The 27,657-nt window shown below is 40.0% G+C and overlaps 1 protein-coding gene across 1 annotated transcript; it reads left to right on the forward strand.

Annotated features, from left to right (window-relative positions):
- The first annotated feature begins 4,577 nt into the window (after positions 1–4,577).
- On the forward strand, positions 4,578–5,357 carry LOC123852641 (NADH dehydrogenase [ubiquinone] 1 alpha subcomplex subunit 8-like). Its single transcript, XM_045886816.2, has one exon. It carries the CDS (start codon positions 4,651–4,653, stop codon positions 5,167–5,169), a length of 519 nt encoding a protein of 172 aa, XP_045742772.1. The 5' UTR covers positions 4,578–4,650; the 3' UTR covers positions 5,170–5,357.
- The last annotated feature ends 22,300 nt before the right edge of the window (positions 5,358–27,657 follow it).

A 27,657-nucleotide genomic window follows, 5' to 3' on the forward strand; every position in this document is an offset into this window, starting at 1 on the left:
TTTATTAAAAGGTTGAGGAAATTTGCCTTAGAAACAACTAGAATAAGTAGTTTGGCAAGGAATGGGACCCCACCTCTCAGGACAAGCTCTCAATAAATCTGAAAGCAAAACATTTTCTAGAATTCTTTTCAGTTAAGTAGTGAGATGGTTTAGAGCAGATACTTTTACTGGAAAGATCCTGTCAGTTATAAAGTGCAGAGCATTTATTAGGGGTCTACATGAAAATATGTGTTGAAAGAAGAGCTCAATACTCAAACAATCTATTCTGAGAATAAAAATGTAAACATCAAAGCAAATTACTTGTTGGTAATTTCCTTTCCTGCTTGGGTCATTAGCCAGCATTATTCCTAATTTATTTGTGAATGAGTCTGTGTGTATAGATATTTGTTGCCCTTCATCTGTTTAAAGTGACAATTTAAATGAGACTGCTAGTTGTATGTCTTTACAGTAAAAAGATTTATTTTTATTTCTTGGAAAACGTACCAATTTCGGTTAAGGCTCTTCAATTCTGAGTTGGATATGTGGTTCATTCTGCAGATTTGAACCAAAGGCACTGGTTTGCTTTGCCAAGGGTCTGCACTGGAGAGGCCAGTCATTTCTTCCGCCAGTCATTTCATCTTAGCTCCTACACTCCTTCTTAAAAGACAGTCTGTAGCCCCACATCCTGGTGAGTGGGCAGTGGATCAAGTAATTGCTGTCCCCACTCTCCCATAAGAGAAATTTGGGTCAGGGATGGACAAAATAAATGAATCAGAGTCTTCTTCCTGGAAATTTGGAACTGGACTCAGAGATGCTAATCTCTGCAGATACCTGAGTTGAAGAAGGACAGAGGGAGATGGGGAGAGTGAAGAAGCAGGCAGAGCTGAAAGACCATGTGGTTCCTGAAAGATGAGTAACTTGTTTCTAACTTCCTAGTTCCCCATACTGGTTTTCTGGAAGCTTGGTTTTACTTTCTGGCCTTGGGATTTATTAGATATTTCTTCATCCAGCCAATAATGCCTCTTGTTTGCTTAGGATCCCTTGCCCTTTCGTTAGATTTCATAAAGATTTCATAAAGGTAATTAAAGCAATAAATGGTTTCACCAAGAGCGTGCACTCCTGTGTGTGTATCAACTGTAGAATTTGGGTACTTAAAGTTGAGTTCAGAGGATTGATGTTTGCATTGTGTTATCCTTTTCAGGATGTGTGAGGGATAAATAAAACCATTAATGACCGTTAAATCAATAAACAGATACGTGTTTGTTACTATTTACTACCCCCTGTGTGCTGGATGCTATGATCATATCACTGCATTCCTCCATCTCAATAAAACCAGGCGAGGTCGGTGCCATGATGATCTCCACTGCAGAGATGAGGGAATGGAGGAAAAGCCTGTGTTCTCCCTGCTCCCTTCCTGTTGAACATGGCTCCTGGTGATTGTTGTCTCCTGTTGTCACACCCTTACATAGAATCAGGGCTAGTCTGTGTGACCAATATACTATAACAGAAGCAGGAAGATAACTTCTGAGATGAGGTCATAAACTGAATTGCAGTGTTTATCATGTTCTCTTGGGTTGCTTGCTCTGGGGGAAGCCAGTCGCCACATTGTGAGGATGCTCGCATTGCTCTGTGAAGAGGCTCCCGTAGAAGAACTGAGGCCTCCCACCAACAGTCAGGACCAGCTCGTTAGCCATACCAGTTAGCCTCTTTGGAAGTAGAGCTTCCATTTCCAGGAAAGCTTTGCGATGGCTCCAGCTGCAGCCGACACCTGACTGCGATGTCCAGAGGGCCCTGAGCCGGAAATGCCCAGGCAAGCTGCTCCTGGATTCCTGGCCCGTTGGAACTGCGAGGAACAATAAATGTTTAGCGTTATTCTAAGCCTTTAGGTTTTGGACTCATCTGTTGTACTGCAGTAGGCAAATAATATAGTTTGTAGTTTGTAAACTTGATTGAAACTTTTTTGTGGGTAAAAAAATGTCATCTTTGCCGTTGGTTTCTCATTTCATTTGTAGCTCAGCACCTGGTACATGCTTATTCAAGGGAATTCATAAGCATGGCTTTGGAAAATGCAGCTGAATAAGAGAGTGAGGGGTTGTTAAGTTTAGCCACCAGTTAACATGGTACTGCTATGTGGCTGGTTGTGTATTATGTGAAAATACATACAGACAAAACACCTTTTCATTTCTGAGGATCCAAGGAAGGTGTTGAATGATAGTAATTAAAAACGTACATGAAGTTAATGAAATTGCAAAGGAATGTCTAGAAATGCCCTGATTACTAAGTGAAAAGGAGCCTATATTTTGCCTGATTGAGATAAGCGATTCTGTTTGATTTTGGGAAAGCCTGAGTGAAAGCAAACTTCTCACCCACCAGAGAAGGGGGAGAGGGGGAGTCAACTGACAGGGTGTGAGCAGCAGATTCACATAATTCTAATTTTGGTCCAAATGGTAGACTCTTCAGAAGACAAGCTGGATCTTTACTTCCCATCATTTATTAAAATAAATTCTAATAATAAATAAATAAATAAATAAATTCTACCCATTGACCAAACTCTTAGATAAGAATGTGATCTCCAGATAAGGAAGAACTTTCTCAAACTAACAACTCAATGGGAGAAGAATACTGATTTGAATAATAAAAATTTAAACTCTGTAAACCAAAAGCATGATAGGGCAAACGAAAAGACGAAGGGGAGAAGTATTTTTAGCACATATCATAGAGGGTTACTATTCTTATATTAAGAGGCTTTGCAAATCGTAAGAGAGATTCTGAAGAACACTTAACACCACAAAAGCTACAGAAGACCAATCGTACTTTTCAAAAATAAAGTTATTTTTGTTAAAGAGTTATAAAACATTACTTGAAAATTATTTTAGCCAAGACAATTATGCTGTGGTAAGGTATGTTAGTAAATCTGATTATGTTATGCGGTGAAATATTTATATTTAAGTCGCTCTTAAGTTTATTTATATGCATTTTACAGTTAAATGTTTGACTTATAGAGCTTATCAGAGATCATCTATCTGATGCCATTGATTCTAACTCCCTCAGGCACACCTTTCCATGTTTCCTCCTTTGTGTGACGGTGCCATCCTGCTACAGGACCCATACCCTAGATGCTGTCATCCCCTGTGGTTGTTGAAAAGAAATCAAAGATCCGGGTGAGGGCTCTGTTGGGGTTTCCGAGTGGATATCAGACAAACTTGTTCTGATCTTGTTCAAGTCTCTCAAGTTGCCCAAGAAAGAAGCCAGCCTTTCTATGATAAACCACATGACCTTGGGGGGACACCTGGGCTAACAGGGGCCTTCCCAGGAGTCAGGACAGAGACAGGTGAGCTATGTGGAAGTCTAAACTGATTCCAGATAATTAACTGACAAATTCCCCATGAAGCTGGTTCACCAGTAGCAGGTGTTGCCCAGGGGCCAGACATGGGTCAGTGTTGCAGAGACCTGGAGTCTTGCATCTGTCTAGTTCCCACGCCCTGTTTGGTACTAATCGTGCACTCCCCATCGGAACACCACTTCAAACACAGGCTCTCAAGGTTTCTGAAAGTTGAAGGCAGAAGCTGATTTTCTCCCCTGCAGCAAGTTCCTCACCATCATAGCCGCTTCGTGTTGGAAGGCATGTACATGAAGGGGGACGTCAGGCAGTGTGGCGAGAGAGGGTGGGACACTTGAGCCCCAGGAGCCCCAGGATGAGTCAGCTGAGCTTGGGCTTCCACGCCTCTGAGTCTTGGCTTGGTCACATTTCCTTCCGGCTGACGTGTCCTCTGGAGCATCCTATGAAAACCACCAGCTGGAACAAAGTCCTTGGGAAATGTCTCTTTAACTGTGAATGTTTATAGTCAATAGGAAAAGCAGCTGTGAGAAAGCAGAATAAGGACTATTAACTCCCGTGCCCATCCCAAGTGCTGGGGATCATGCTGGTGTCTGCTGGGGCTTGGGTCCTAATGTGCAGTGCTGAGGAAAGAGAAGGAAAATAGAAAGGCAGTGGTGGTGGGATGGAATCCCTCTGACTCTGAGGGCTTCTGTGCTTAATGAAGAACTTACTGAATTGGCTTCTGAGTCTCAGGATGGAGAGATGGAGGGAGATATGAAGACCTGGGCCACATTTACACAGAATTGCTTAGCACTTCCCCTGCCCGACTTGAACCATCATTTTATGAGGAATAGGTTGAGGAAAGGGCAGAGCCAACTATGGGATGCTCTTTTGGGGCCTTGGAGACTGTAGGAAATTACTGTCTGGTTGAGTCTCTGTCTTGCTCTCTATCCTCCTGTGCCTGTTTATTTCCTTCAACTTATCTTCATTTCCTTTAATATAAGATCCTTGTTTTCTACCCTATCTATGAAAGCCTTAAGAAATCTAAAATTAGGGACACCTGGGTAGCTCAGTAGGTTGAGCGGCTGACTCTTTGTTTCCGCCTGGGTCATGATCTCAGGGCCATGAGATGGAGCCCTGCCGGGTCTGCACTCAGTGGGGAGTCTGTTTGACACACTCTCTCTCTCTCCCTCTGTCCCTCCCCTGCTTGCATGCACGTGCTCTCTGAAATAAATAAAATATTTAAAAAAAATTTTAAAAATTAAATCTGTGATGGCGGTTGAAAGGGGAATTCAAGGAGACGGGGGCGACGCGTTTGCGGGAGCCTCCTCGGGTTTGGGGCTACCGCCATCATGCCGGGGATAGTGGAGCTGCCTACTCTGGAGGATCTGAAAGTGCAGGAGGTGAAAGTCAGTTCTTTGGTGCTCAAAGCTGCCGCCCATCACTATGGAGTTCAGTGTGATAAGCCCAACAAGGAGTTCATGCTCTGCTGCTGGGAAGATAAAGACCGCAGACGGTGTTTAGAGGAAGGCAAGCTCGTCAACAAGTGTGCTCTGGACTTCTTCAGGCAGATAAAGCTTCACTCTGCGGAGCCTTTTACAGACTGTTGGACCTGCATTGATTATTCCAGCTTGCAGCTATTTCTTCGCTGTCGCAAACAGCAGGCTAAGTTTGACGAGTGTGTGCTGGGCAAACTGGGCTGGGTGCGACCTGACCTGGGGGAGCTGTCCAAGGTCACCAAAGTGAAAACAGATCGACCTTTACTGGAGAATCCCTATCACTCAAGAGCAAGACCAGAGCCCAACACTGAGATAGAAGGAGAGCTGAAGCCTGCCAAACATGACAGTCGCCTTTTTTTCTGGACCATGTAAAGATGGGTCCATGGCCCACACTCAGTCACATGCCCAGACAACCACTGATGAAATTCCCATGCAGTTTGCATTGACTGATAGAGTGTTCTTTCCGGGATCACAAACTTAACAAAAAAGTTAATTTATGTGACTTGGCAGTTATTCTATACCATTTCCTGGCCATTAAAAATTTTAAAGGAAAAAAAAAATCTGTGAAAAGCAAAATGAGTCTTCAATACTTGAGAAAAAGTTGGTGATGTGAGAAATATTCACTGAAATGGGTGTGCTAAGGGCTGCACAAATTGCAGAGTTAAGCAATTCTGGTCTTATGGCCAGAAACTCTCAGTGGAACAGAGATCTCTAGTGAATGGTGAGTGCCAGAAGAGGGCACCACTGCGCTGCTCGGGGAGCGCAAGGAAAGGCTGTGGCTGGGAACCTGGGTAGGCTTCGTGGAAGAGGTGGGGAATTGACTTGGGCTTGTCAACTGGAAATATGGGGAGTTAACCTTCTGTGATAGGTCATCCTTCGTTATGAGGTGATTTCCTCATCTGGCAGTGAGGTTGAATCTAGAATTTAAAGCCATAGTAAATGCTCTTTTTTTTTTAAAGATTTTATTTTTTAAGTAAACTCCTACACCTAACATGGAGCTCGAATTCACAACCTGGAAATCAGGAGTTGCATCCTTTACTGACTGAGCCAGCCAGGTGCCCCAGTAAATGCCCTTTTATCCAGGATCTATACCAAACAACAAACAACATCTTCTCCTATACCCAAAATCCTCATGTATTTGTTTTCTTCCTATAGCATTTAACCACGTATGTAGTGTTCATAGTATGTTCCATCAAGGCCAACAAGATCCTACAGGGCCTTCAGAATCAAAGGAGATTAAAAAAAATGCTAAAACAGTTTGCCAGTATAATGTAATCTTAATCTGATTAGTCATGGTTGAATATGGGGTGAGTATATGAATGGACGCCTTCCCAAACATTCTTGATAAATGGACTTTACTAAAATAGATCATAAATGGACTCTAAATGTGAGGAGTTTTCTACTTCAAATAGTTCTGCTCTCCAAGCCTGATTCCAAGAAAAAGTGTGAAGAAGATTGTCTTCCTCACCTTTTTACTTCATTAAGACATTTAACAAACATTTTTTTCTGTCCTAGGTGCTAGGGAGTACATCAGCAAATAAGACAAAATCCTTTTTTGACAGAAGCCAAGGGAAGTCAGATATGAAAGGAAGTATCTACAAGTTATGTTCACTACAAAATTCAGTTAAGATAAGCAATATTAAAGATTGGGCTCAATATGTTATTATTTTTGCAGGGTTAAATACCAAGGAATCCTGACAGTATTTACAATGGAGGTGGGTCAAATTCAGACACAAATTGGGGGACCCTAAAGTCATGATGTGTTGTCAGCTCACAGTGAGGGAGCGTGAGTTCAGCCCACCCATAGTGGGAGGCAGGCTTTGGGCACTGATGATCTGGGTGGACTCCCGTCCAGCCACAGAACAGCACAGGTCAAGCACTTTCATTTTTTTTTTTACAACTACTTCATCGTGTTTTTCTCCAGCCATCCTTTTGTTGGTGGGGCAACTCTTTATTGGCTCTCAGCTCTATGCACGGGGCCTAACCGTAACTCCTACTTCTCTGAGTCCTGAGTTCCCTTCCTATTTTTGGCGTATCTGCACATGGTAATTTTGTTTAGTTTTGTTTAGTTATCACTGTTTTGCTTTTAAGCCCAGCTATCTCTTTTTAAAGTGATGTTCTTGTAGCCAAGCCTGCCTATGTGTGGAGTCTAGGACACTCAACGTCTGCCATCTTGGCTGGAAGTCCCCACCTGATGCTTTTGGCACTGAGGGTACTCATTCAGGTAAACTGGACTCTGGTAATTTGACATTTTGTTCTGATAATCTATACAAGGTTCCCAATTAATAACCCAAACCACAGATTGGCATTTTATTTCCTATAATTTTTTTGAAGTGCCAAGGTAGCAGGGGTTCCACAGAGTATGAGACCCTAAATTGTGTTCATGCTAGGGTTCAGACATTTTTGGCCATCCCACCTTTGATGCTTGGAGGATGAATCTCAGTGATCTATCTTCAGGAATGTCCATTTCATGGCAAGAGAGTAGAGGAGTTCAAGCTGGGGTCAAGGGTGACAGACTGGCATCAGGGGGGCTGGGCAATTCTGAGCATCACTCATATTGTCTTCCCTGGGTCAAAGCACAAACAGGCTGGGAGTGAAATCTGAAAATGCTGTTTGGAAGAAATTGCTGTAAGATGTTAGGTTCACAAGGAAACATAGTTTGGGGACATAGGTGACAGAATGTACTACATGCGTGGGGAAGAAAGCTCCTTTCTGCTTTGGTGAAGAACACAGAAGGACCTGGTCCCACCATGGGCCTCAGTGAGTGGCCTCTACGTCTTCCTGTCGGCCTCCTCAGCAGCCTCTGCAGGGAACGGCCTGGGCACTGGCTTCCTCCTGAGGCCCTGGAGGAAAGAGGGGAGAGGAGATGAGGAAAATGTGGACGTGGATGGACACCTGCACACTCACACGCTCTACAGTTTTTGAAATGAAAGCATGAGGTGTCGGGGAAGGCGGTCGTGGGCGTGTGAAAAGGCCCCTCAGAAGCTCACTAGTGCTGTTATCTGGGACTCTTGTGGCCTGGGCAGTGCATAAGGGTAGGCGGCAGGAGGGTGAAGACCATAAATGCTGTAGAACGTGTTAGAAGGTGACTGTCTCCACAAAGGAACTAAACTCACCTCCACTTGTTCAGCCTTCCACAGTTGAGCTTCACATGTGATTTCTTTTATCCCCTCTTAACTTTATTTTCTAAATGGTTTGAGCTGTGTCTTATTATCATCTCTTTCCATCCTCAAAATAAGGCTTGCTTACTATCTTGATCTGGCATGCCTTCCAATAACACTATTCCCAAGTTAGCATATCATCATGGGGATACATCTCTCATGACAGATTGGTAGGAGCTTTAATGTAGGCAAACACTTATGAATGAATAGAAGTTTTCTTAAAGCAAATTCACTGCTTATGCAAAGTGGAAAAGTGCTGTTCAGTGGAAGAGATATATGCTTAATGCAGAATATGTTTCTAATGGAATCATACCTTACACATGAGTTTTTCCAATGGATGTTCCTCAAATATTTAGAAAATGTGGCAAGATGTCTTGAAAAAAATCTGTGTAATCAGTATTATAACTATAAAAATTCTAGGAAGAAACCTTGGAAACTAGAATTAGAACATTGATGGAGATAGGAAAGTGGTGATGATTGTGGTCCAGTTGGGTAACCATTCATCTTGGGCACCCGCCTCGAGAGTCAGGTTGGAGAAGACTATGGCCATCTGTCCTGATGTCTTCTTCAGCCATCTGAGAGCTTGGTCTTCCAATACCCTCATTCCTTTAATGACTGACTATGGACACTTTGTGAATTTATCTAAACATGTGGATTTAAACCTCTCACATGGAATCCTCATTCCATTGTGATCTTGAACCAATTATTTCATCTTCCATAGAACCAATTATTTCATCTTCCACAATGGCATGGGAGGTACTCAGTACTTATTAGGTCCTGTAGCAGCCAGATTTTTATTAAAAGAATTCTGTTTAGCAAATACCTGCAAAATCACAGTAGCATACAAAAATAAGTATTTATTTCTCACTCATGGGTCTGTGGGTGTCTCTGCTTTAGGTTGTGGGTCAAGTTCATGTTTGTTTTATGCGAAGTTATTCTGGGACCATAATGAAGGGGTAGAAGCTTCCTGGGACACATTCTTCGCTTGGTGGTGGTCAGAAACTTTAGAGGGATGAGCAGGTACATGCAATGCCCAGGAAGGTCTCTGTTCCCATTCCATCGGCCAAAGCAAGTCCCATGACCAAAGCTAGAATCATCAGGACAGAGAAGAATACTGTCTCCATGGAAGTGGGAGGTGGGGAGGAGTAAACATTTGCTAAATAATACTTGAATATACCACACTTCCCTTCTTGCTCTTTCAAAGCTTTTAAAAAATATATGAGTGGCCTGTTCTAAATCCAGTTCTAAGCCTGCTGTAAACATAGTAGATTCTTTAGAAAGCAGTGCTTCCTTTGTATTGTTGTAAAATTAAATCTCTATTAAGGTAGATGCTATTTTGTTCACTTCCTTTGTGGTGCCAGTCTGATCATTTTGGTTGGTAATTGCAATATTCTATTTAATCTGGACCAGCTGGCCTGGTTATTGGCTGAGGATGATACCTATCCTGTCCCATATGGTAACCACAAACTCCAGGTAGCTATTTACATTTAGACGAAATTCAAAAATTTAGTTCCTCAATCACACTAGCCACATTTCATGCGTTCAGTAGCCACGTGTGGCTAGTGACTGCCACGTTGGGTGGCACAGATGGGAATATATCCATCATCACAGAAAGTTCGGTATAGCACTGGGTTGGATACAGTAATTATAACCATAACAACCTTCATTTATCTAGCACTAACCATGTGCCATGTGCTCTGTCATATATGCTCTATGCCCATTTAAGGTCATCCTTGCAACCGTCTCGTGAGGTCAGTACTATTTTTCTCATTTTTCTAATAAGGAAACTGATGCTTAGTGATGTTAAATATAGGAGCATGCTTGCCAATGGGTGACTGGCAGTGTCATACCTGTTTGACTAAAGATCTGCCTCCGATTCTCTAGCAACCTCTTTTTCCAATTTTAGGCTGTCTCAAGAACAAACGTCCTGATGTCCTCACACAGGGATCGTATGGGGCTGGCTACTTAGTTTCTAGTCTGGACGAGGTGGGGCAGGGCAGGACCTGGCTGATCAGATAGTACAGTAGTGGTCTCCTTCTCCCACAGTCGGTCCGAGGAGCCAAAGAGAGTGGCGTTGTAGCTGATCCAACAGTTCCCAGAAAGATCTACTTCTTCAAACAAAGCAGTTCATGATTCTGCCCAATTTTGCCCCAATAACTCCTGCAGAGTTAACTTATCTGTGCTCTTTACTGCTGAGGGACTTTAGCAGGAGAAGTTGAGAACATGTGAGAAGCATCTGAACGCTATGGTGTCCCTGGCCATCTCCTCATTACTGTGGTCATAGTGAGTTCTCAGAGACAGTAGATTACTTAGTACTAATGAGTAGCTGGGAGCTGTCATTGAGGGACCAGAGTTCAGATTCTGCCTGTGACATGGGGCCGTGAGCAGGTTATATATCTTTTTTGCCCCACTTTTCTTTCTTTTTTTTTTTTTTTTTTTGGCAAATGGAGTTGAAATGGCATCCCTCAGCATTGTTGTCAGGGCTAAATGGATTCCATAGCACGCCAGGCACCTTTATGGTAGCAACGAATTGACACATACAAGCTAAATGTTAGGGCCACCCTACTCCTAATGTGTTATACAATCTGAAGACCTAAAGCAAGGAGAGTTCATGGCCCATCATGTTCACTTAATAACTGTTTCAAACCTTTTAATCTGAAACATTGTTTATGTTCAGCTAAGGTTATGTTCAACACTGATGTTGCCCTTGTAAATACTTTTTAAAAAAGATTTATTTATTTGAGAGAGAAAAAGAGTGAGTGCAGGGGAGGGGAAAGGGAGAGAGAGAGTCTTAAGCAGATGCGGGTCACAGTCTCATGACCCTGAGATCATGACCTGAGTCAGAACTAAGAGTCAGAAGCTTAACCAACTGAGCCATCCAGACACCCGCTGATGTTGCCCTTCTATAGCCACACCAACTTGCCTCACATCCTCACCCCTTCCTTAAGCCTTGACCACCACTAAATTTCTGTAATTTTATCTTTCCAAGAATGTCATACAGGGACAATCTGTCCTGGTGTAAGAAACATGCTAGTTACGGTACTAAAGAAAAATGGATATTGCTGATCTCTTTTATTACTTCTCCAGGAGGAAAGAACCTTTGTTACTCAGATACATCCAGTAGTGGACTGGTAATTGTTTAATGGAAGTGATGGGCTCAGAGAAAAAAACCCTGGAGAAGCCTGACATTGTCACTGGATTCCCACTGGGAGGGGGGCAGTTACTGTCAGAAGACAATGGAATAGAGTAAACGGAAGGAGAGATTCTTCTGGGGTGAGGCCTTGGGAGTTATTTAGGAGTTTGTAGAAATGGGAAACAGAGCACCTGCCATGAATGAGCAAAATTGAGAGAAGAGATGGCGAAAGGGAATTTTCAGAAGTGGTGTATATTATAGATGGAGAACTCCTTTGGTCATTTCAATAAAGCTATAGTTAGTTTTTTTTTTTTTTAATTTGTTTTTAACTGTCCAGACAATTCTTTCCTTGAGTGCAAGAGCATATACTAAGAATGGCCATGAAGTGGCTGAGCTTTATACGAGAAAACTGACATTTGACATAAATAACAGTTTCAGTAGGAAAAGGTGGTTTAAAGCTAGAGACTTACAGTAACAAAATGAGATTTCTTGTTGCAGTTCAAGAAAATGAATGTATGGCTATCAGTGCTGAGCTTATTGAGCATTTACGGCTCGGATTTGCTCCCTAGGACTGACCTTTGTTTTCCTTCTCCAACTGCACTGTTACTGCACATTCTTACCACTGTCACCGTCTTTGTCCACTACTGTGAATTGCAAGCTGAGTTCAAGCACCACAGCTCTTGGATCTATTCTTTGTGAGAAGTTTAAATTACAGCAGTGATGGGTAAAATGCAGGCTACTTGTATTATACTTCAGTGGCATCTGGGAAACTTCTGATGTAGGAGAAATACCTGTATTGTGAAGAAAAAAGAGTTCCATGGTTCAGTATTCGGCATTTCTGCCTGCTCTGTATACAGCCCATTCTGTGGGCTGCCTTTTGCTCCGTTTATGGTGTATTTCAATGCATAAAAGTTGTTTATTTTGATGAAATCCAGTTTATTTTTCTCTTTTGGTTTTGATGGGATATTGCTCAGTTTTTTGTTCAGGTTAGAATTAAGCTGGTTTTTAAATGATTCATTGGTTCTCTTTTAATACTTTTTTTTTTTCTGTGCCTGTATTTTGAATCATCAAGTGTTCATATCTTTCTTTAGATGTGGAGCCTGACTACTTTTCCTTCTAGAAGCATTGTTACCTGGTTTGGTGTGTGGAAGAACTCTGATTAGAGGTTTATTACAGTATCTAGGAAAAAAATAGTTATAAAACAGCTTAATAGCATATATATATGCTATTGTATGTATACGCTATTTTACATACATGTATATGCTATTGTTTGTATCTATGTGTGTGTGTGTGTGTGTATGTGTATGCATTGAGACTAATCAAGTTAAATATTCCTAAGAGTTAAAAGCATGGCTTTCCCCTAGGAAGTAATAACCACCGTATGATCAAAATTTAATGTGTGGTATTATGAATATTCTATTACCTATGAAATGTATAGGCAAAATATATTTGACTAGACTAAGGCTTATATCTGCCTCTTTAATTTATCTCTGTCATTTAGGTAAAAGGTTTACTATAGAAGTAATATTAAATTAAAAAAAAAAAACCAAACCTCTATGAGCCATTTTCAGTGATAGGCAGGGATTTCTTTTGGATGATTTGTCACAATTACGTTGAAAATATTTTCAGAAAACTTAACCTGTGGGCTTAAAAGAAATGAGGGCCTCCTTTATCGTTCTTGTGCAACCCCAAGCTGAAAGATCCTAATTGGTTTAAATATTATTCTGGCATCACACTCTGCTCATCTGCAGGGAGGGCAAGTGCGACGTCCTGATTAGCACCCTGTGGTCAAGTGTTAATGACTCTGAAAAAGAACTTACTGTGATCATGGAAAGCATCCAATCTCTGAATCTTATCGAACATTTTCCAGCAGGTGAATCCTGCTTAGGAAGTCTCCTGACTAAAAACAGGCACAGAAAGTTGGATTAATCAGGTGCCTGGTATCTTTTAGTAAAGGTCAGATTTAAACGTGTGGAGGTTTATGCATCCTGTATTTAAATGAGTACAAGATGCATAAACCTCCCAAATGAGTCCTGTTTCCCTTTCAGAGTAGGGGTCAGGGCTGAGGGTGTGAGACACCAGTTTGACTGACAAAAACCACGGAAACACAGTTACTCAACATTTTGCAAGATAGAAGACCCAGACTCCAGGCACATGGGCGGGAGCCGTAAGACCTACAAGGACTGAAAGAACAGAAAGTTCCTGTAGAAATTCAATGCTGCAATAGCTCTTTTAGCTGGCTTTCCCTTTTCTATCCCAAGGTTGACATTTTTATGGTTCAGGTTCTTATTATTTCTTGATGATACAGTTTGGATAACCTTTAACATGGTATCTACCCTTCTCTCTCTTCTTTCTTCGATTCATCATGCCTCTAGAATCAAATTGGTCTTCCCCAAATAAATAACCAGTTGAGCTGTCCCACTGCTCCTCATAACTTTCCAGATTAATTATTTATCTATGTTCTTTAGCTTGGCTTGAAGGACTTCTACTTTCACATTTCACACTATTTTTATAGTCTTCTATCTCCTTATCCTTTTATAATTACTTTAAGTGATATCTGAATGGCTGGTTTCTGAATATGCCCTGTGCGTTCCCTCTTCTGATTAATTTCTATTACTTTTTGCCCCTCTTCAGTCAAAAACCTACTCATTATTTAAGTCTTCTCAACTGCTATCTCCACTGAAGATAAATTCTCTTCTTTGGACTTTCTTTGTCTTTTTTGAATCAGTACTCTTGACTTCTTTTGTAGTACTTTTTTCATTTTATTTCCTGTGAAAATGATTGACTTACTTTCTCATATACCCTAATTAAGCCAGGGCTGTTTCATTTATGATAATCTCCAAGTAGAACTCCTAGGACCCAAGAGCTTTGTTAAAGTTTTTTTTTTTTTAAAGAACTTTAAAAATATACATCTGGGCTCACCCCGCTGCATCATCCCAGGGTGGCTGAGCTCTGTGCGTGAGCACCGGCATCTTGTGCTCATGAACCTGCTGACATAGGTGAACATGGGACTGATGAGCCGTCCTCCAGGACAGGGAGTAGGGATGGGGAAGGTCGGGTCTCTTAGGACAGATTGTTGCTCCATGAAAGGTGGGCGATCAGGGAGCTCACTGACATGGAGATCTCCCACCTGCACACGCTTGGGCTCTGTCCCTCAGATGGCAGGAGCCACCTGCAACAGCTGCCCCAGGGAGATATGGATGTCCTGTTCCCAAATACAGAAGATACCACCCCAGGTGAACAACACATTTCTTCATGATCTGCAAGAGACAGCCTCCAGGGAAGAGGAGTAAATGCACCTAATTGATGCTATTATCTCACTTTACAGTTGAAGAAACTGAGGCACACAGAGAGAGAGAGGAAGTAACTTGCTCAAGTTCAAGGCGGCTAATGGTAGAGCCTGGATTTGAATTCGGGCCCTCCGCTTGGGGAGCCAGTGCTCTTAGCTGCTGCACTGAACGCTTCCAAGTAGTAGAAAATGGGATTAAAGCCTGCATATTGTATGTTCGTTATTCCCTTGAAAATATAGTTCCTTATTCAAACAAAACAAACAAGAGAAAACAAAAACATCAGAAAGGAAGAAATTAAACCTAGAAACTATTCGGTTGTAAAGATGAATGGTAAGCAAAGAAATTCCTGAACATGTAGGTACTCTAAATATTTACTAAAAAAAACTAATACTGATAACTAATTTGGAGTGTTTAAAAAAGAAAGTTGAATAAAAATATTAGACATTTAAACACATGGAAGATGGATTCTAAGGTCCTTGTATGCTTCAGGAGGAGGGTAGAAATACCGATGAAAGTCCAAGTACTTATGTTAAAAATTGAAGTATAACCACTGAAAGCAGGGAAATCAAATGATTACTTCTAACCAGTGAACAGAAGAAAAAGGAGCGGAGGGGTGCCTGGGTGGTGTAGTGGATTAGGTGAACGATTCTTGGTTTTGGCTCAGGTCATGATCTCAGGGTGGTGCGACTGAGCCCTGTGTGGAGCTCTGCGCTCAGTGCAGAGTCTGCTTGAAATTCTCTTTCTCTGCCTCTTTCCCTGCTTGTGTGATCTCTCTCTCTCTCCCTAAAATAAATAAATATTTTAAAAAAAGGAAAAGAAAAAGAAGTGGAGAATATTTTATTGGTCCAAAGAAGGGAAGAAAGAAGAACAAAAAAGTACTTCCCTCTGCAATTAAAAAATGTTAAATAGAACACATAAAATAAAATGTTAAGACTAACTAAAAATATATTAGTGAGTTGGCTAAAAATACATAATCCCACTATGTTCATTTTATTCCTATTGCATAGCACATCAAAAACAAAATGTCATAAAAATATTGAAAAGCTTAACAAGGCAAATATTAACACAAACACTAATGCAAGGGAGGTTGGAATGGCCAAATTAATATCAGTCAAACAAGGTGTTAGGGCAAAAAAAAGTATTAATAGGAATAGAGAGTCATTCTATAATGCTGAAAGAAACAATTCATTATGAAGATAAAATAATCTTCAGCTTTTAAGTTCTTAACATATTTCTAAATTATCTAAGTTAAAATTGCGAAGAATCACAAAAATAAAATGATAATTCTATGACAATAATGGAAACTTTTAGTAAATCTCTAATGGTAAGTCACCTAGAGAAGAAAATAAGAATTAAAAAAATTGAGTGTGACTTACTGGTCAAATTCTGAGCCCTCAAATTAGAAAAGACACCTTTAAAAGCTTATCTAAAATATTTGCAAAAAGTGATCATGTTCTAGGCTTTAATACAAGTCCCTACAAATATAATTCATGGTATTATATAGATCCCAATCTTTTTTTTTTTTTAAGATTTCACCCATTCATTTGACAGAGAGAGAGAGAGAGAGAGAGAGAGCACGCACAAGCTGGGGGGGTGGGAGAGGGAGAAGCAGGCTCCCCATTGAGCAGGGAGCCCAATGCGGGGCTCGATCCCAGGACCCTGGGATCAAGACCTAAGCTGAAGGCAGATGCCCAACCCATTGAGCCACCCAGGCACCCCTAGGTCACAATCTTTGACAAAATGCAGAAAATAAAAAATTGATAATAGAAGAATAGACAGATAAATGAATGGAACAGAATAAAGAGCACAGGAATAGACTCACATAAATAGAGTCAACTGATATTTGACAAAGGAGCAAAGGAAATACAGTGGAGAAAATATATTATCTTCAACAAATGGTGCTGGAACAAGTGGACATCACATGCCAAAAAAAAAAAAAAAAGAATCTTGACACAGACCTTATACCCTTCACAAAAATTAAATGGATCATAGACCTGAATGTAAAGGGCAAAACTATGAAACTCTTAGAAGATAACATAGGAGAAAGTGTAGATGACTTGAGTGTGGTGATGACTTTGAGATTCAAAACCAAAGGCATGATTCATGAAAGAAATGATTGACAAGCTGGACTTCCTCAAAATTAAAAACTTCTGCTCTGCAGAAGAAACTGTTAAGAAAAGGAGAATACAAGCTACAGACTGGGAGCAAATATTTGCAAAAACATACTGGTAAAGGACTATTATGTGAAATATCCAAAGAATTCTTGAAATGCAACGATAAAAAAACAACTGGTTAAATAATGGACCAAAGACCTGAATAGATACTTCACCAGAGAAGATACACAGATGACAAAATAAGCTCATGAAAAGGTACTCCACACTAAAGGGAATTTCAAATTAAAATAACAGTGAGATAACACTAGACATGTATTAGAATGGCCAAAATCCAGAACGCTGACAACACCAAACACTGACAAGGAAGTGAAACAATAGCAAGTCTCAGACATCGCCGATGGGAACGCAAAATGGTACAACCACTTTGGAAGACAGTTTAGCAATTTCTTACAAGACTAAGCATACCTTTACCTTATAATCCAGCATTCATATTCCTTGGCATTTGCCTAAGGGAGTGGAAAACTTCTGTCCACACAACAACCTGTTCATAGAAGATGTTCACAGAAGCTTTATTTGGATTGCCAAAACTTGAAAGCAACTAAGATGTCCTTTAGTAGGTAAAATGGATAAACAAACTGAGGTACATCCAGATAATGGGATATTTTTCAGCACTAAGAAGAAATGAGCTCCCATGCTATGAAAAGACATGGAGGAATTTAAATGCATATGACTAAGTGAAAAAATCCAATCTCAAAAGGCTACATACTATATGATTTCAACTATATGACATTCTAGAAAAGGCAAAAATATGGAGATGGTAAAAAGATCAGTGGGTGCTGGGTTTGGTGCAGGTAGGGAGGGATGAGTAGGCAGAGTACAGAGGATTTTTAGGGCAGTGAATCTATTCTGTATAATACTATAATGATAGATACATGTCATTATATATTTGTCAAAATGTGTAGAATGTACGTGAAGAGTGAACCCTGATATAAACAATGGACTTTGGGTGATGATGTGTTGATGTAGGTTCACTGACTGTAACAATGTACCACTCTGGTAGGGGATATTGATAGTGGGGATGGCTGTGAGTGTGTGGGGTTAGGGTACATGAAAACTCTGTTCTTCTCATTCAACTTGGCTGTACATCTAAAAGTGCTACAAAAACTAAAGACATTTAAAAAAATTGATAACAGGCAGTTAAAGGAATTCCACTCTATATATTTGGAAACTAGTTATGAACTTAAATCTGGTTATAAAAATAAAAAATGAAATTACATTTTAAAGATTAATTTTACATTATTTAAAAAATTATATATAATGAGAAAAAAACATCAGAAATGTAAGACTGAAAAACAGGTATAATATGGTACAAGTAGAGGGAGAGTAAAAGTGTTCTAGAATCCGTAGATTAAAAATGTGCCATTTTATACTTGATTGAAATGATTAGAGAAAACAAAGTTTTTGAAAAACTGGAAGAAATTGGCTTTAGATAGAATCAACCGATCGATATTATAAAAACGTAAATTTTCCCTAAATCAGTCTATAAACATTAGAATGCCAAATTATCAACAGACTTTTTCTGAAATTTGACAATCTGGCTAATGATTATCTGAAAGAAACTACATGTGAGAAGAAACAAATTCTAAATCAGAAGAAATATTAACAGGACTTGCCTTGGCAAATAGTAAAATATGTTATGATAATGCGATCCTGAGGTACCCTGAAGGTAAATTTAACAATATATGGAAATTTATATGATGAAGATAGCAATTCAAATCTATGAGATAAAGTGGATTATTTAGAAAAAAAATAATGCTGGGAAAATTGTACAGCTAATTGGAAAATAATGAACCCCCATTCACTAGTATAAATTCTAGATAGACCACAGAGTTAGATGTATGCATACAAAAACAAAAAAAACCCGAAAAACCAAAAAAACCAAACCCTAACCAACCAAAGAAGAAACTGTAAAAGCAGTAGAAAGAAGCATAGTTGTCTGTTTTTAAATTATATTTGGGTGGATAAGTCTTCCTAATTATGAATTGACATGAAATCCAAGACCCATGAAGGAAATTTGGATGATGATGGACAATAATAAGAGTTATCAATATTTATGGAGAATTTTCTAAGTGCTAGGCACTGTTATGAGCTCTCTCTCTCTTTTTTTTTTTTTGTTATGAGCTCTTTAAACGTTCTTTTACTCAGTTAATACCCAAACCCAATGAGGTATACAGATTTTATTACTACACTTTTTCATAGGTTTGGAAAGTGAGGCAGAGGGAGGTTAAGTAACAGTAAATAAATGGTAAAGTCGGAATTGCGGACCTGGTCAATTTGATTTTAGACTCCAGTTTCTCTCTAAGTCATTACATATACTACACAACACCACCTCATATAACACAAAAAATGTGCACTGAAAAATTCAGTATAAAATCAAAAGAAAAATGACAAAATTGTTAAAATACCTACTGACAATCAAAGGCCATTATGCCTTACATATGATAAACAGTTGAAAATTAATAAGGGGTGCCTGGGTGGCTCAGTCGGCTAAGGGTCCAACTCTTGGTTTTGGCTCAAGTTGTGAGCTCAGGGTCCTGAGATCGAGCCCCACGTTGGGCTGACGCTGGGTATGGAGCCTGCTTGATTCTCTCTCTCCCTTTGCCCCCCACTCCCACCCCAGCTCTCTCTCCCTCTCAAAAAAAAAAAATTAATAAAAAAAGACACACCACAATAGATAAATGAACAAATTTCATGAAGAAATAATTCATAAATAAGGAACACAAATGATAAATAAACATGTGAAAAGATCTTCATTCTTGGTAATGAAGTAATACAAATTAAACAATTAGGTAGCTTTTACAATGTTAAATTATTAAGGATTACAATATTGGCAATATCATTGTGTCAAAAGTATGGAGAAGTAGTTCATCTTTTACATATTATTAGTTGATGGCAACTTATATTGATACAATATTTAGAAGTGGCTGTTTAGGTATGTCTATTAAAGTATTTAAAAAAGCATTTCCATATCTGGGAATCTATTTTATAGATATAATGCCACATATATACGGGCCTGTGTGTGTAGTTAATATATCACATATATATGGTTATACATTATAATACTGTTTATAATTACAAAAAAGTTGAAGTCAACAAAACTTTCATCAATAGAGAATTAACTAAATTCACAATAAGCCAAAGAATTAACAGTGATGATTTTCAGAGTGAGAACTGGAGGGTCATGGGGGAATTCCAGTTTTTTTCTTCTTGCATGTTTTTTTTTTAACATCTTACAATATTAAAATAGTACTTCTGCAGTAAGAAAAATAAGATATTTTTTAGGAAATCGGAGGGGGAGACGAACCATGAGAGACTATGGACTCTGAGAAACTGAGGGTTCTAGAGGGGAGGGGGGTTGGGGGGATGGGTTAGCCTGGTGATGGGTATTAAAGAGGGCACGTACTGTATGGAGCACTGGGTGTTATACGCAAATAATGAATCATGGAACACTACATCAAAAACTAATGATGTAATGTATGGTGATTAACATAATAAAAAATGTAAAAAAAATTAAAATAAGTAAAGCATGATATAAAAATGTTATTTTTAGAAAAAGCCTACAGTTATTAAAACAGGCTAGTAATACCAATAAACACTCATAAGTGGATATAAGCACTATATTACAAAGATTAAATTATGGTGATGGAGGATAATTTCAGGAATTCAAGGTTGATTTGATATTAGAAAATTTGCTTGTGGTTTATCAAAAGTCAAAAGAAAACAGATTTGACCATTTTAGTAAATATCTAAAGATTTTAGATGTCAGTTCCAATTTTAAAATATCTTAGTAGACATAGATGGGTATCTCACTAAAGTGATTAAGATTATCTATTGGAAATGAAGAGCTAACATCATACATGATAAAAACCTCTGGAATCATTTCTTGGACATTTGTAAAAAAAACCAAAGGCATCCCAAGGATGCCCAAAGATACCCACTATTCTCATTGGACAAGATTTTGGAAATTTCAATAAGAAAATAATCAGGGCACTGAGTGACATATGCAAATGATAAATTACTGAACACTACATCTGAAACTAAGTATGTACTGTATGTTGGCTAATTGAATTTAAATTAAAAAAAAGAAAATCAGGGAAAAGAAAAATATTTGTTCAAATGATATCACTGCAGTTACCAAGTAGGCGTATAAAATATCTACAACTTTTCTATATACAGTGAAAACCAGTTAGAGGAAAAGGGAGATCCCGTTTATCTTCATAAATAGTTCAGTGTTTAGAAAGTGGTCTGCAAATACATTGAAAGAAGATATTAAACTGTTACACAAACGATGGTAATGATACCTTTCTAAATATTTACTGTAGTTATCACTGGTGGGATAATGTTGCATACTAAAAAATGCTGTTTTAATTTTCCTTTTATCTTTTAAAAATCTTATTTGAACTGTGTTTTTGTTTTGTAAGCTTTCTATGTTCTACAATAAGAAAAATTACAAATAATTTTAAATGCATTATAATCTGTGATTGCCCAAGTCCCTAGAACATCACTTGTAAATCGATGATTGTGCCAGTAATCCACATTTCAATTTGTACTGTCGAGAAAATATCAAAATTTGCATAACATTTTGCCCAACATATGTCAATTCATTCTGCTGTGTTTTCAAAAAAAGAATCATGGGAGATGAGTGCGGCTGCCCGGTCAGAATGAGATTCAGCATTTGTTCTGTGTATTTCAAACAACACATTGGAAATGTGTTGCTCATTTACCAAAGTGTCACAGCTACTTTTGTGGGCAATTTTTAGCAGAGTAATCTTTTGAATATTTAACCATCCACAATAAAACAGAATGTTCCAAATTCTGTGTAGCTAATCTTTTAAATAAACAAAAGGAAGTTCACACGCTTTGACGTACTTAGGGAGGAAAGGGCATCTCCACAGCGGAGATGAATTCTGAATCGCCGTCGGAAGCTATGTTACCACCCTTGCGTCGTGTTTTAAGGCAGATGCTAGTCCTAATGATCCTATAATGTATACTTGTGGGGTTTGTTTGCCACTGTGCTGCAGAAAACCTTTATTTTCATAAATAGTACCACAGGGTGGTCGGGAGAGATTCTGAGTCCTTCATCCCTTTCCCAGGGCTTTAAACATAAAGGGCAGCCAGATAGAGCACTCTCTCTGCTATTGAGCTAAAACCCAGTGGGGTATTAAGAGCAAGTTCTGAGGTAATTTCAGTTAGACCTTCTTTGTTAAAGCAGCTGACATGTGAGACATACCCCGAAAGAGGGGCTGGAAGGGGAGGAGAAAGGAGGAGAATTGAATGTGATGCTTCGTATTTGAGAACGAAGCATTATAAACAAGTCCGCTCTTGAGTGAGTCAAGAAACATAAAAACAGATTTCTGAGTGAGGCAGAATGGGAGCCAGATAGGGCCAAATCAAGTAGAGGAGAAGTAGAGACAAGGGTTAAAACCAGGGTTGTGGGGGTACTCTTTTGGGGTGTGTGTTACAAGGAAAGGAAGTTGCACTTTCCTGCCTTCTCTTCCGAGTCTCGGGCACCCCTCGTGCTCTGCTCCCAGCTACAACTCTGATTTGCTCGACTGTGCCAATGATACCTGGAAAACCCAATTATTTGGGCTATGGATGGTCAGCAATAAGACCCGGATTATCACTTTTTGTTTTTACTGCTCCCCTTGGTGGTAATAGGCTGGAGGTTGTAAAAGATCAGTGTGCTAAGAGTGATATAGGGACTTGTTAAAAATGGTGATTCCTGGCCACCTCTCCCGCTGTTTCTGATTCAGTAGGCCTTCCCTAGCACACGGGAATATGCATTTTTAATCAGACCTTTGGGTGATGTTGATGTGCTTCCGTGTCTTTGGAAAGTGAGAGGGAGAGCTGAATGGGATCAAGTGGCAAAACAGCATAGGAAATTGTGGGCAGTTTGCTCACCTCAGCATGTTCTCTGCAATCCCTGATTTACTACGGTGACCTCTCAAGTGGGAAAGAGTGAGTGTGAGGGAGTGAGTCCACCGAGGAACATGAACAAATTGTGGCCCAGAGTCCTTCCCTCATGGGAAGTGCCCTTTGTATTGGCGACCTCCAGAGGGGAAGTCAAGAGACAGTGACAGTTTGAGAGGAATGGTTTCTACCAGAATCATGCTGTTTTCCTTCTTATCAGTTATCTCAGAATTTACAAGGCCAGAAGAGGAGAAAGTGGATGGAACTCCTGGGCAGATGGCTCAGTACACGGTACATTATGTTATTACCAAGACTTAGTATGACTGTGGGTTGAGTCGAGTGATCATCTTACAGAGAGAAAAATCCTGATCCATTTGAGACTTTGTAAATGAACTATAAAATTATAACTGTGCAAGAGGGACTCCATAGAAGCTGTGTTTATAAATACATATATTTAGCAAAGCCTGAAAAGCACAGAGAGTCTCCAGCTCTAATCAGCACATTTAAAAATTGTGCCTACCAAAGCTCTAGTATAACAGACCCATTTGATCTTTATTTTAAGAGAGCTAAAGACTGCATATTCTACACAGGACTTTGCTCTGTGAATAGGTCCTTAGTGCACAGTTAGTCACTTTTTTAGCCATTAATTTTAAACCACTGACTGCAGACTTATTTCTCAACTCTGCCTGCCAAGAGTACATACGTGTTAAGGTACCTATTGTACCAATTCACAAAATTGCTGGGAATGATGGAGTGAGCTGATTGAATGGCTCCATTTTCAAATTGTGGGCTCCCACTTGGGGGATTAATTCAAAGGTGGGTTTTTCACCATCATACACACAGCAAGACTTTTGAAAGCCTGGGAGTGCAGTGAAAAAGGATTTTAGAAGGCACTTCCCTGGTAGAAAAGACTAAGGAAGAAGACTAAGAGGGAAAGCAACCACCTAGCAGGGTCACCCTGCAGGGAGCTCTCTGCCATGACCTCAGGAGGCCTGGTCCTTAAGCTTAGTGGAATTAACATACAGCCAAGATGTTGGAATAATGCCAAGGAAGAAGAACAGATGTGTCAGATTTTAACTCAGAACCACAGATTTCATGATCAGAAGGGGATAATATTTGGTGATGGGGAATTTGGTCAAACTGTTCGATTGGGCCAGGTGGTGGGGTGGGAGATGGCAAGGCCAGCACTAAGGTGTACAGTGCTCTATTAAGATCTAGTTCATCCTTTTCAAACAGTTCTAGTTCAGGGGTGCTTGGGTGGCTCAGTTGGTTAAGCGTCCGACTCTGGATCTCAGCTCAGGTCTTGATCTCAGGGTCGTGAGTTCAAGCCCTGTGTTGGGCTCCACGCTGGGGGTTGAACTAGTTTTAAGTTCATAAGCTTGTTTTTATCAAGTGGTATGTTCTAGGGGTAAAAGTCTGGTATGGATTATAACTTGAGGAATTGCCAGAGCTTCTTTCCTGAGCCAGAACATCTGGAAGAAAAAAGATGCATCATTTGGACATGGAAGAACAATGTTCTGGAGTTTGAGGCGTCACAGATTGTTTCCCTGAGATAACCCTGAATGCAATGACATCAAAATTTTACAGCCAACTTTTGATTAATACAGATACTTTGTGAAGCTAGAGCTACCCATAGGACTTCAATAGATTCAGATGTTTATCAAACCCACAAAGTATCCTCAGTCATAACAGTATCACTCATTAGGGTCTTTAGAATGATATAAAATTAGACAATGACTAGCATTTTCCACATAGTTTTGATACAGTAACATCTGGTTGTGATGACTTGTTAGCTAATTGTTTGGGTTATGGGATTATAAAATTTGTGAAGTATTACAAATTCTTTTTAATGAAAGAAAGTCTAACGAGGGAATGGAAGGCAAATTTGGTTCCATGAAGTACAACCAGGGGACAAGCAGGAAACGGAATCCTCCCAAGCAACATTTCATCTGTTGCACTTTTCATCCCTGTTAGCATTTCACATGTTCATTTTCCAGTGCAAATTTAAAAGAAAGTTTACCTACATTAAAAATGAATTTAGGGCACGTGGGTGGCTCAGTCAGTTAAGCGACTGCCTTTTGCTCCAGTCAGTCATGATCCCGGAGTCCCAGGGTCGAGTTCTGCATCGGGCTTCCTGCTCAGCGGGGTGTCTGCTTCCCTCTGACCCTTTCCCCTTTCATGCTCTCTCCCTCACGCTCTCTCTCTCTTTCAAATAAACAAATAAAATCTTTATAAAAAATGAATTTAATAATTACTTAGGGTTGGTGTTCACAGCAACATTGTGGTACATGTATTAGAGTAGAAATTTACCTGTTCCAGGGGTTTCCAGGCACAGGCATTTTCACATGATTAGACATTCCTTCTGTTTCCCTTTCCTTTTACTAGCTGTGTACCCAGACCAAACCCAAAGGACAAAAGCTTATTCTAGAACTTGGGAAAACCAGCATGACATCATAAAGATGATGAACCAGGAAAAAGCAAGAACCCCTGTCAGAACTCCAACATGCATGGTTCCTACAGTTTGCTTATTGTAATTATTTTTTCCAAGGAACATCCACACTTTCCCATTGCATTCTCTTGGTAGAGTCCACATTTTACTTTGTTTGTTTTGGACAGGAAAAACAATGATTATAGGTTTCTGTTTTCCTCATTGATGAATCATCCTGACTTTGAAAGATGAAGGGAGGATTGAAGAGTTTATCCTCAAATGAGATAAGACTCTTTCTGCCTGGTAAGTATCGTCTTCCATGTCTCCCAACTTTCAGACTTGCATTTGCTGTTGTTCAGAGAATAGTCTGTGGAATGATTCTCAAAGTGTATAAGTGCCTCAGGGAAAGTTCTAAAGTTCCCAGATAATATTTAAAAAATCTTTTAAACATGAGTCATACAAATGATACGAATGTGTATGTCCTTTTTATAGTATAGGAATATCCCATGTTTAATCACATAGAAGAGGTTTCTCTGAAATCTGTGAATTTGGGAAGACTTTAGATGGCTTGAAGGAAAGGGACATTTGGTGCAGTCATAGCAGTGAACTGGGAATCACTCGAGGTGGCCACTCCTGGGGGGGTGTACCCCACTTTCCCAGGCACAATCAGTCACTAGTATTGTTAACCTTGATGGGTAGTATGACTAGGAGGGGGCTTCTCAGTTGCTGGTCATATTCTGCTTCTTGATTTTGGTGCTGATTACTTGGGTGGGTTCATTTTATGAAAAGGATTTATGTGCTTTTCTGCATGTGTGGAACATTTTCATCAAAAGTTAAAAGAGTGTTTGGTGTCTGATATTAAGGGGGAAAATGCAGTCATGGTTTTGATAATAGTAGCAACAACAAAATTCCTTCCCTCCTATTCCCATCACATCCTGTGCACACCTCCACTTTTGCATTTCCCACATTATGTTCTAATTATCTGTTATGTAACTGTCCCCACTATTAGACCATGAGCACCACTAGAGTAGGGAAGAAGATAGTTGGCAGAAAATGTCTAGAGCGGTGCCTGGCTCTGGTTTGAGCTCCCTCATTGACTGTTAGTATATCAGCGATTTAATGAAAAGGGAAATGGATTTTGGTTTTTACTCTGCATGTGGGTAACCACGTTGTATTGCTCCTAAAACCTTGCTAGGTCTACTTGTCATGTAGAAAAAGAAGAGATTTCAACGCAGGATGGCTAAGACTTTGTCCCGTTTGAAAATTCTATGAGATCATATTAAAAATACAGTATAAACACCAGAAATATTTTAGAATGTTAAACATATCCCATGGTGATTGAAATTAGTGAAAATAAGGATAACCTCCAAAATGAAAACTGCAAATAAAAGATGGTTTTAAAATGTAAGTAGGGCTTCTGATTTATGAAAATAAAAATTGAGTTAATCCTGTCATATTTCCCAGTTTAATTCAGTCTTTCATTTTCTTTGAGAGAAAAGCATTTTATATAACTTGAATTTGTGATGATAAAGCAAAAATAAAAGGTAAGAAACCACTTTCTCTCTCTCTCTCTCTCTCTCTCTTTTTTTTTTTTTTTAAAGATTTTATCCATTTATTTGACAGAGAGAGACACAGCAAGAGAGGGAACACAAGCAGGGGGAGTGGCAGGCAGAGGGAGAAGCAGGATTCCCGCTGAGCAGGGAGCCCGATGCGGGGCTCGATCCCAGGACCCTGGGATCATGACCTGAGCCGAAGCCAGACGCTTAACGACTGAGCCACCCAGGCACCCCGAAACCACTTTCTCTCTTAAGAAAATGTACTTCTAGACAAGAAGGAGTAATAGAGACTGGATTTTTCCTCCCCCCTAAAAATTGGTTAAAATAGAGGAAACACCAATTTCCAGACATTGTGTATCAGGCAGTATAGGACACTTAACTCTGAGAGTGGGAAGCCAGGTGCTATTCTTCAAGATGAGGGAAGAGTGACCCCCCCAGGTGACTGAGAGATCATTAGGAATTCCACTCCCCCTATAAGCCTGAGCAAGGGCTAGGAGCCTGAATGGTTTCAAAGGATGGGACTGCCACTATAGTTCAGAGGACCAGGGTGTCCCCTCCAGTGTCTCGGTAGGGGCGGGGGGACCCCGCAGAAAGCTGTGGCATGGGCAGGGCCCTGGAAGAGAGCTGTGATGTGGGCAGCACCCCATCCAGCCACAGGGATGATACTCCCACTCCAGTGGGTCCAGAAGACAGAGCACTGAGCTAGAGAGGGTTATTCTTGAGCCTCAAGGTCTAATGGAATTTGCCCTGTTAGGTTTTGGACTTAGGATCTCTCGGTCACTCTTTTCTTCTGTCTTCTTTCTCCCTTTTAGAATGGGGATGTCTTTCCTAAGCCTGCCCCACGTTGCATTTGGCAGCACATAACCTGTCCAGTTTCAAGGGTTAGCACCTGGAGGGGAGTTCTGCCTCAGGATGAATTGTCTTTCGAGTGTTATCCCGATCTGATTTAGATGCCACATGTGCGAGACTTTGGACTTTAGACTTAGAGTTGATGCTGGAAAGAGCCAAGATTTTGGGGGATAATGAATGTAGGAACATTAGTTGTATATTAATGATGGGAGTGAAATGAATGTATTTTGCATCTGAGAAGGACATACATTCTGGGGTTCAGGGGTTGGAGTGCCAGGGACTGAATGTTTGAAAATTCATGTCTTGAAGCCTATCCCCAATGTGGTGGTATTAGGATGTGGGGCCTTTGGGAGGTGATG

Source organism: Mirounga angustirostris, unplaced genomic scaffold (genome assembly GCF_029215605.1).
Source record: "Mirounga angustirostris isolate CCGP_5_RB_7025 unplaced genomic scaffold, mMirAng1.0.hap1 SCAF_7, whole genome shotgun sequence".
Lineage (NCBI taxonomy): Eukaryota > Metazoa > Chordata > Mammalia > Carnivora > Phocidae > Mirounga > Mirounga angustirostris.

Excerpts from the sequence above, each read along its gene's own strand:
- LOC123852641 (XM_045886816.2), top strand. The coding sequence starts at position 4,651 with ATGCCGGGGATAGTGGAGCTGCCTACTCTGGAGGATCTGAAAGTGCAG.